The 10,546-nt window shown below is 41.8% G+C and overlaps 1 protein-coding gene across 2 annotated transcripts in view; it reads right to left on the bottom strand.

Annotated features, from left to right (window-relative positions):
* Positions 1-409: 409 nt before the first annotated feature.
* Positions 410-10,546, bottom strand: part of npas1 (neuronal PAS domain protein 1) — a 70,159-nt gene continuing 60,022 nt past the window's right edge. For both annotated transcript variants that reach the window (XM_061783014.1, XM_061783013.1), the window contains exons 8-12: positions 9,506-9,702; positions 8,920-9,026; positions 7,249-7,396; positions 4,579-4,691; positions 410-3,334 (exon numbers count right to left, since the gene is read on the bottom strand). In XM_061783014.1, the coding sequence (XP_061638998.1) occupies positions 2,271-3,334; positions 4,579-4,691; positions 7,249-7,396; positions 8,920-9,026; positions 9,506-9,702 (1,629 nt within the window). In that variant the 3' untranslated portion in view covers positions 410-2,270. The remainder of the gene's footprint in view (positions 3,335-4,578; positions 4,692-7,248; positions 7,397-8,919; positions 9,027-9,505; positions 9,703-10,546) is intronic.

Genomic DNA, 10,546 nt, shown 5'->3' with positions numbered 1-10,546 from the left:
TAATTTTTCTAAATTATGATATAAAACATTTTTAAAAATGTAAGATATGAAAATAAACATTTGTCATCATATTTTGAAATTTATATATATATATTTGAAGTGTGACACTTAATTATAGTGTACTTGTAAAATATATGTGTAAAAAATAAAAGTATTTTTAAAATTATATTTTTAAAAACATTTTACCCCAAAAAAAATGGTATAAAAATGTCTCTTTTTTTGGAAGGTTATAAAAGAATATCAACTGACAATGTCTGCATTTTTCTCCCTTTGACTTTATTAGTGCATTATTACTGTTTCAGCTATTGTGTTTTATGTTAAATTTTATGTACGGCATTTGTTACAGCTGCAGCAGTTTTTTTTCCCCCCAAAGTGCTTTATATATAAAGTTGAGTTCTCAGATACCGATAACCGTTTATGGACAGGCAGATGTGAGAACTGACAAACAAACCAAACCATAGAAAATATATAAAACTCATCGTAAACTAATTTTACATTTGCACAGAAAATTAAAACAAATGGAAAAAATTAGAATACCAAAGCAGAAAAGAGACCAAGAGCTCCTCTACTGACTGGAATATTTTATTGTTATTGTCATCAGTATCATTGCTTTTCTGTTCTTTTTTTTCTTCTTTACATTGTTCATGTTGTTCAATAAGCGGCTGGAGTATTCACAAGGATGCGAGTATAACGTTAGATTCACAGTGATAGGCAAAGGGTTAGCTATTTAATTCAATTAAAAACAACAAGCGCGCACACACTCACACACACACGCGCGCGCGTGCACACACACAGACACACACACACACACACACATTATTCCAGAATATGTGTGCTCGCTCATGTGACAAGTGCAGTATGTCAGACATTGTTGACGTGTTCGGAATTTGTATATTTTACAGACACCACAATCGAGATTTGGGGAAGAAAAACTAAATAAAAACATACATGGGTGACATTTTTCTGACACAGCAGATAAAATGAATGTCAGTGGAAAGTGCTAAAGAATACAAATAGGCTTCAGTTTTATTCTAGTATTTATACTAGGCGACGATTTTAAAGAGCGCTTTAAATCCCACCACGTTTTTCACAGTTTAATACCTGTTCTGAGTACTTTTTTTTTCATAAAAACATCAGTGAAAATGACTTGAAAATTCCCTTTTTTTTCCCCCCCATTTTTATTCTTCAGTGAAATCCCACCACATGTAAAAGTGACTGATGGGGCTTTATTCCCCAGTCAACTGATACTGAAAGTGTCTCCTGACCCAACTGTGACTTTAATGGCTGTCATTTTATGACCCGTTTTTATGCTCCGTTACTTCATCAATGACTATTTATTCCCTCGGCTGCTGCGCGGCACGGCGGCTACGATATGGCGACTGCTCTTGCGTTGTTTTCTGTTTTAACAGGACGACATTAAGCTGTGTGAAGTGCTTCGAGTTAGAATTGTCAGTTAAGTGCTAAAAAAAAAAAAAACCCAAAACTTTTCCTACCTTTTGAAATGATAAAAAGATATTCTGATGATATTGTGCAACCAGTAAAATCTTCATCCTTTCATTGCCTTTACGTAGAAACAACACAATTAAACAAAAATATGGCTTTCATACACAAACAGGATGACGTTGCATTGACTGTACTATTATTAATCCTCAAGTTAATTTCAAGAGAAAACAAGCATTTTGTTTAAATTGCATTTCCTCCCTTATACTTGACGGAATGTCTGGCCGTATTATTATTATAAATTATATTTGTGTCCCCAACAGTGTGCTTTTAATTAATATGACTCTTTTTGTAATGATTTGGAATTTCAATACAAAAATGTATTGTGAAGTAACCCCTAGAATATTTTTTTCAAAAAGATTATTTATATATACTGCAATAATAAAAATCCACTCCTACAAGTGTCCATCTCTTTTTTTTTTTCTTCCCTACCGGGGAGAGGGTTAATTGTGTTAATTGGGGTGAAGGTGGAGGGTGAGGTGGGGGTGCTATGTGAGCTGAGGGTCATCATGGTTGTTGTCACTATATACAATATGGCTTCTCTGGGTGGAAGAAACACAGAAGAGGTCTGGCGATAGACACGCGCAGTTCATTATTTTGTCATAAAAGTCTCGTGGGAGCTCCCATCAAAAGTGGTCAAGTCGCTGTCAACTTGTCCGGCGCCGAAATAAACGTCCTGTCACACGTCCTGTAACATCGTCCAATTAGCGACGTCCTCCGAGGCTTAATGTCCTGACGCTTGTGCGCTTTTCAACGTCTTCTTCATGGTCTCAGTCCTCCTCAGAGCCGGCGGCCCCGCGCAGTCCGTTCATACAGAAGGGCAGGCCGGAGGAGAAGGGGCTGTCCGACGGGGAGAAGCCGCTGAAGGGCGGCAGGCCGGCCAGGCGCTGCAGGTGGGGGAAGAAGGCCGGCGGGGGGCCCTTGTGGTGGTCCGAGCGCAGCTGCAGGCCGTCCCCGTGTGCGACGGCGTGATGGTGGGAGGGGGGCAGCTCGGGGGGAGCGTAGCGGATGGTGCTGGGGGCGTACAGGCTCTGGGGTCCCTGGGGGCCCAGGGCGAGGGGATGGAAGAGGACCCGCCCCGCCGCGCCCCCTGCGGCCAGTCTCTGGAGGAGCTCCAAGTCGGGGCCCCCGCCCGGTGCGCCGCCCCGGCTGACCGTCCCCGGCAGGGCCCTCTCCTCCCGGGGAAGGGGGGAGGACACGGGCATGACGGGGGACAAGGCAGGGGAAGGAGGGGTGAAGAGGGCCTTTGGGTGGGCTTCGCTGCTGGAGGAGGAGTCGAGTATGGGGGTGTTGGGACTGTTGCCGTTGAGGCTGCTGGAGGGGGTGTGCGCGTGAGAGGGTTGGGGCTGGCTGCTATGCGATCCCCAGCGCCCCCCGGTGGCCAGGGCCTCGTGTTCAGTCTTAATGCAGGGGGACGGGGTCACCACACTCTTCAGCTGCTGGATCACAGCCCGCCCGTTGTGCACCCGGCCTCCCCTCTCACCTCTCGTCGGGGCGTGCGGCCCCCTGCTCGGCTTCCCTCCGCCGTCTTCTTGTTTCAATTTTTCGCCGTCACCCCCCTGCTCCCACTCGCCCTCCTCCTCCTCCTCCTCCTCCTCTTCCTCTTCCTCTTCCTCCTCCTCGCCCTCGCTTTCGCTGGCCAGGTCCGAGGAGGCCGACACGCTCTCCTCGGCGTGCCGCAGCTCCTCCAGACGGCGGCGGCTCTCAGTGGGGGCGCCCTCGGGCTCGGACCTCAGCGGGCGCTTCCTCCTGTTCTCGGGCTGGACGGCGAATTTTTCTCGGGCTTTCGTGTCAGGGTCATTCTTCCCCGCTGAGCTTTTTGGTGGCTGCGAGCCTAAGGAGGAAGGAGGGTGGTGTCACGGAACATTTGATACTTTAACTTTTCATCTTTTCCTTTAATTGAGAGTAGGGCTGCAACGAGTACTCAAATGTTTCGAGTAAAAAAAATGTTCAAGGCTTGTTTTCTGCCTTGGGGATCCGCTTATTTAACTCATTCACTGCCAGCCCTCTCGGTTTGACAATATTGGTATTTCCAGTAGCTGTCTGTTAATGGCAGAAAAGAGTTCAATTGCGAAGCAGACGGACGAGTGCAACGAGATTGCATCATCAAAGCGAGCGAAAGCGGCGGTAGCGGAGAGTATGTGATTGATTCAAGGAGCGCAAAATAAATGGCGACTACGTGGTAGTTTGTAAGCTGCCGTTAAACACAAAAGAAGGAGGAGACGATGGCGACGACATCAGAGAAGACAAATGTGAGAAAAGAAGACAAAAGTCCAAAAGACCGGTGACCTCTTTCAAGCAAGACGCACACAATGCGGTGGAAAAGCCAAGATGAACATTGTGCAAATCAGTGAGTTTAACGATGCGTTAACGTTTTACCAGCATTATGTTATCCCTGCGGAAGACTGCGTTTTCTTTGAATTACCAAATTATCAAATTTGTGTCGAGTTTATTACGATGGAGATAAGTAGAGTATGTGTGCGACTATTCAGGGTGCTTGCTTGTCAAGGAACACTTTTGCTCAGTGATTTAAGCACCGTGTGACACATGGCCAGTGTACGAGCATCGTATCTGCACGTGGCTACATTTTGAGTCAAGAGGGGCTTTCCCACCGCAGGAACCTGTGCAGGAACTTCCTTAGCTACCGTGGTAGCTCGAGTTCCCCCTGACAAAAACTAGCAGGGTACGGGAGGTTTGATTCTCGCCCCTGCTGGTCTTATTGGGCTTTGGATGCACAGCTGGATTTGTTTCATTTTAACTCAGATGACCACACGTGAGAAGTACGGTGGCCTTGAATGGTCAAAAAGGGTGAAACTTTATTCAAGCTAATTCGTGGTGACATTGGAGTAATAAGCAGCTGTCACGTTAATTAATATGCTCAAAACTATTTGCAGGTAACCTTATGAAGTTCTAGAAAGTAGATTTGCTTTTTAAACAGTCCAAAAACAATTCACCTCTGAAGTAAAAGCAACAAATCCAAAAAGCCTCTAGGTCTTGGCTCTGGACCTGTGTTCAAATTCAGCCTTGGCGGGGGGGGGGCCTGCTCGCAGGGTATTATGGGATGTAGCAGCATCCTACCTCGGGCCTGCGGGGAGCTGTTTGCGGGAGGGGAGCTCACTCGAAGTCGCTCGGCTCTGACGCTCTCCGGCAGCTGCAGCAGATCCAGAGGCGTGTCGGGCAGCTCCGTTCGACTGGATGGGACGAGAAAAAGAAAAAGGAATAAAAAACAAAATAGCCATAAAAAAGAGGTGGAGAGGAGAGGCGTACATAAATGATCTTTGAAGCACTTTCAAAGCGGATTTAAGGGAAAAATCACCCTCGTGGCAAACTCTAATAATTAGGCTGCCTCCGTCACCTCAACATGACACGTTGGCCCCCAGCACACCTACACAAACAGGGACACGTGCAAACACAGAGACAGGCAGGCATCGCCCTCGACAAACATAAACACACACACACACAGAGCCCGCCTGTACACCGCCACGCTCCTCTCCGAACTGGAGGAGTCTGTTGGAGAAGTTAATGAGCTCTTGTAATTACAGCACTAATTAACTAAAACACTATTCAAGCCCCAAAATTCTGACATCCGATGGTTGTAATTATATGGCCTCAGCCCAATTAGCATCGACATTCAGCCTACTCTTGTTTTTGTCTGACTGCTCGGCCGCCTCAACACGTTATTATGCACTTAACGTGTGTGCGTGCGTGTGGGTTTACTGATGAATGTGTGTAGAACAGGGAAATAAATAGTGGAAGCATCTATTATTGAGCTTGTGCAGTGGTCTGTGTCACATTGTAACATTCGTGTAACCTGTGTGTGTTGGCTTATTTTTAACAGTCTGACATTAAACATTGTGCAATTGATTGAAAAACGACTGCCTAATAGCAAAAGTGATTGTCTACATATTTTTACTTCGTATAACCTATGAGGGAACCCTTACATAAACAGGGCAAAAAATACTGATTAGAAATTTTGAAATCACAATACGTAAGCCACATAAAATGCTCTAGAAAACAAAAAACGTCAAGCAAAATGACTAAAAACTTAAACTAAATACTCAAATAAATTAAATACATACAAACGTATGAAAGTTTTGATCATAAGAATTTAAAACAATAAAATATCTAACAATGAAAACACAAACTTGTGTTTTGTGAAAAAAGAAAATGAAAAGATGTTTCCATCCATTCATGTGAAACACATTACATAAATATATCTCAGTCAATATGTCACCTGGTCCATCATGTGAAAAAATAAATTAAATTAAAAAAAATAAGTAAGGGCGTAGGTTCACATAATATACATAAAATAGCACTATATAAAAACATACCATTAAATAGAATTAATTAAAAGTAAAAAAAAAACATTTAAAGAAATAATTCAATATGCAAGACAAATACTGTGTTATATACAGAAAATATAAACACATTTAAAGAATGAAGTAAATACATAAAAAAATTATATATAGATTACAAAGGGCAAAAAGTGTAAAATACTTGATGTAAAAAAGTGTAGAAAACAAAATAAAATAATAATAATTTAATGTAAAAAAGAAATTCATTTTTACGAATTCCAGTATAACTCGTGAGACATTTTACACAAAAACATCTCATAATAATATGAAACAAAAAAGTGTGTAGGTTCACATAAGATACATAAAAAATTAAAATGAATTAAAAATATATACAAATATGAGAATATAAATAATATATAAAGACAAAAACAAATAACAGTTTAAAATACATTAAATCAAAAATATATATAATTATAAAAAGGTTTCATCATAAGAAATAAAATGTGTTAAATATTTTAAGACAATAAGAGAAAATGTTTAAAAAAAAGGTATGTACTGTAAAGAAAATGAAAAGATTAAATTATCCTTTACAGCTGTGTTAGTTATTCTAAATTAATAATTTAATACTCACCACACACAAAAGGTACAACTCCACTACCAAATGAGATTTAATACAAGATGTGTAACAAAAAATCTGGATTTACAAAAACAAAACACTGTCAGCGAGGTATTAATATATTTTTATCATTGCAATGGTATTTTGCAGTAGTGCAGAGCAGTGATTCTCCAAGTGTGGTATGAGTACCACACAAATAAAATAGGCAGTACAATCACACGTGAGAATTAAGCTCAACGCTATGCATACATCCTGTATATATATGTATATTTTTAATCCGGTACAAGGCATGTTTTACTTTTCATTAACAGTACATTTTTAAGTGCAGTTAGTGAGTTATATTTAACTTTTAAGAGCAATAAATTGCATTTGCATTTAATCTTTAAGAACTGCTTTATTTTCAACTTTTGCTTTAAGTACTATACATTTTAAATGAGTCATTATTTAACAAAGTAAACTTATTTCTTGACTATATTTAAGCGCAGTGTTAATGTTCAAAGTGTGCATAATGTTACAGTGGCTTACAGTAATATTAAATATATTTCTTTCGGAATAAAATCTCATAAAGGCAGCTTTTGTATTGTCATTACACTGTGCAAGTATTAACGCAGTGTATTTTTTACATTTTTCATGATTTAATATCTATCTGCACTTAACTCATCAAGTATAATGGGCCCCAATGATACGTTTTCTTTCATGTCACAAACATTTTGCAGGTATCCTCATCAGCTGTTGGAGCGAGTCAAACCTCATTCCATCATTTCTGTCTTCAAAGCTCGTGTGAACACAGCATGGTGCCCGCATGCAGGGCTTCGCTGCTTTTTTCTCGAAACTGACCTGAGGACGCAGTTGACCCAGATGACGTTGCGCTCGTGAGGAGCTTTGTGGTTGATGGACACGGTGGCGGTGGACTGAATCCACAGGTAGCCGCCTCTCTTCTGGAGCCAGCGGTAGTAGCCCGTCACCACCTGGCCTTTCCTCAGCACTGGGTAGAGGAGACGGGGAAGAAGAGGCTTAAACATTTGCTACATGTCCAGTCGGTGGGGTTTCAGTACATGAACCCAGTAGCTAAATAAAAGTTCCATCCAAATTTGAATACTCAACAAATTGTAGCCTCATGTGATGCGCTTTGGCAGAGACATACAGTATGCCACTGCACATTGGATGTTCAAATGTAAATGATTTATGATTTTTGGGAATCAACCTTGGTTTCATCAGACCATAACACATTTTCCCACATGAGTTTAGGAGATTACAAATGTGATTTTAACCCCCCAAAACAAATGAAATAAAGAATAAAGTTTTCTTCTTAACGTGCGAATATCAAAAAAATTCCAACACGAACCTAAACACAACGCTCTCTGACCAGCAGCGTCTGTATGTCTTGCAAGACCTGCCACCTATTAATCAGGTAATAACATTCAATATTTGTTCAAAATATTTTGGATTGATTGAGTTCATTGTTTGTCACACTAATTATACTGTAGCTATATAGTCTTAAAATGTTTACGACCCTAATTTCAAAATCCATTGGAGTAAAATTATGACTTTTTCTTGTAATAGTTTACATACTTTATTCTATATTTTTGTTAACTTTTTCCATAATATTTCCATCCATCCATCTTCATTACCGCTTCTCCTCACGCGGGTCGCGGGATGCTGCAGCCTATCCCAGCTATCTTCGGGCGGGAGGCGGGGTACACCCTGAACGGGTCGCCAGCCAATCGCAGGGCACATAGAAACAAACAACCATTCGCACTCACATTCACACCTACGGGCAATTTAGAGTCTTCAATCAACCTACCATGCATGTTTTTGGGATGTGGGAGGAAACCGGAGTGCCCGGAGAAAACCCACGCAGGCACGGGGAGAACATGCAAACTCCACACAGGCGGGACCGGGATTCGAACCCCGGTCCCCAGAACTGTGAGGCAGATGTGCTAACCAGTCCGCCACCATAATATCTATTTTTATTTTGTAATTGTTTTAATATTCCTTCTATATTCTCCTAATAGCATTATTTCATTTAACTTTGTGTTTAAAAAAAAAAAAAAAACCTGTTGGTGCACACGAATAGCCATCAATTTCTGTAGTCCTCATTAGGTTGACAGGTGAGCTGGAGCCAATCCCAGTGCATGTATAGATAAACAATTATTTACACCCGCATTCACTTCACACCTCAGAACGTTTTGAGTCTAACATGCAGGTTTGGGAGATATGGGAAAAAGTAGCCAGAGAAAACCCACACAAGCACAAGGGGAACATGCAAACTCCACACAGGAAGCTGAGATTCAAAGCCAGAACCTCAGAACCTGTGAGGCCGCCCTTGCACACAGACAAACAAACAAATCCAAAGCAACATGACCTTCTTAGTGGAGATTAGGAATGACAGTTCATGGAGATGGCAGCAGAGGGCGCCAATGACACCAGAACAGAAAGGATTCAACAGGCTCTCCTTGGACGTGTGTGTGGGGGTGTGGGTGCGTATGTGTGTGTAAGGACACTCACAGTCTTCATGGCTCTGCCGCAGGTTCTCCAGATCCTCCACATAAACGAAGTGGTAACAGGTACGTCCAACCACCTCTGCTGGCGTCAGGTCCATATAGTCGGAAATCCTGCAGATATAGATACACAAGTCATTCATGCCCTCCGGACATTCTTATAGCGCTTATCCTCACTCGGGCCGTGGGTGAGCTGACATTGAGCTAGAGGCGGGGTACACTCTGGACTGGTTGCCGGCCGATGGCAGGGCACATGTAGACAAACAAGCATTCACACCTATGGACAATCTGGAGTCTTCAATGAACCTAACGTGTGTTTTTGGAGTACCCAGAAAATCCCCACTCATGAATGCAAATGTTTTGAACCTAAAAGTTAAATACAACTGAACTGCACTTAACAAATGTGCTGTACTGGATTAAAAAATATTTAAGACACTGTAACACAATGCACGGTTTGAGCATTTAATTCAGTGATTCTCTTGCATACTACTAGAGGTAGACCGCATACCACTAATGGTACTCGTACCACACTTTGAGAGCCACCACTGGCCAAGGGGACAATTAAAGTTGAAAAAAACCTAGTGAGGCTTCACCTGTTCTCGCAGTATGTGACCTGCAGGTCCATGTTGACCCGGAAGACAAACATGTGGCTCTCCATGCGGACCTCATTGAGCGTGGAGGGGGGCAGCGTGTGAGCCAGCGCCACCATCCCCAGGGGCCGGGGCACGGTACGCGCGGAGCCCGGAACGATCGTGATCCGGTAGCGGATTCTCCCGGTCACGTGGATCACCTGGGGATTAAGGGGAAGAGAAAAAAAAAACACAAGAAGAGGCAGACAATTAACACATGCAAATATGATTGGATACAAACTAATGAATAGAATCCCATTTAAGCTGAAGAATAGCAGCTCCGGCTTTGCGGAGCAATAAAAGGCAGCGCGCAGCTATTCAGTGTGAAATAAGGTCAAAGCAATAAAACACGGTGAAAACGACCATCTTGACACCGCTGTGAAACACTAGCAGAGCAAAACAAAGTGACAAGACTCTGCTTGTTATTCCTTCATGCAAAAAAACAAGGACGCCGAGGACACGGAATCAGGTTCACCTGTGTAAAAAAAAAGCTAATAATGCTCAGTTTTGACTTTGCATATTCTCACTGTATTGCGTGGTTTTCTCCGGGTACTCCAGCTTCCTCCCACATTCTAAAAACGGGCATGCTAGGTTGATTTAAGAATCGTAATTGTCCTTAGGTATGAATTTGAAGTGTCAATGGTTGTCTACATAACAAAGTAACAAAGTATTTGTACTTCATCAGTTCCCACCACAGTACTTAATTTGATTTTTTTTAGGTATCTATTTTATTTGAGTACAGTTGGACTCCTGCATAATCGCAGTTCGGCATCCACAGATTTACAGACTATTTGCAGACTTTAAAAAAATATTTTTTTTAAAAATGTTTTTCTTTTTTTTTGTTTTGTTTATTCTTTTTGGGGGGAAACCAACCCCGAAAACACTTATTGGCGGTATATCCCTGCTTATTGAAAAAATTTGGGGGTTAAAAAAAATCCCCCAACCTTTCTTTTTCTTTTTCAATGTAATTATAATGTGCGTCAATTATCTGCAAATATTTGCTAT

The sequence above is a fragment of the Phyllopteryx taeniolatus genome, chromosome 8 (assembly GCF_024500385.1).
Source record: "Phyllopteryx taeniolatus isolate TA_2022b chromosome 8, UOR_Ptae_1.2, whole genome shotgun sequence".
NCBI classification, from domain to species: Eukaryota; Metazoa; Chordata; class Actinopteri; order Syngnathiformes; family Syngnathidae; genus Phyllopteryx; species Phyllopteryx taeniolatus.
The sequence above is the reverse complement of the archived record's forward strand: the minus strand, read 5'-3'. Positions and strand labels throughout refer to the sequence as shown.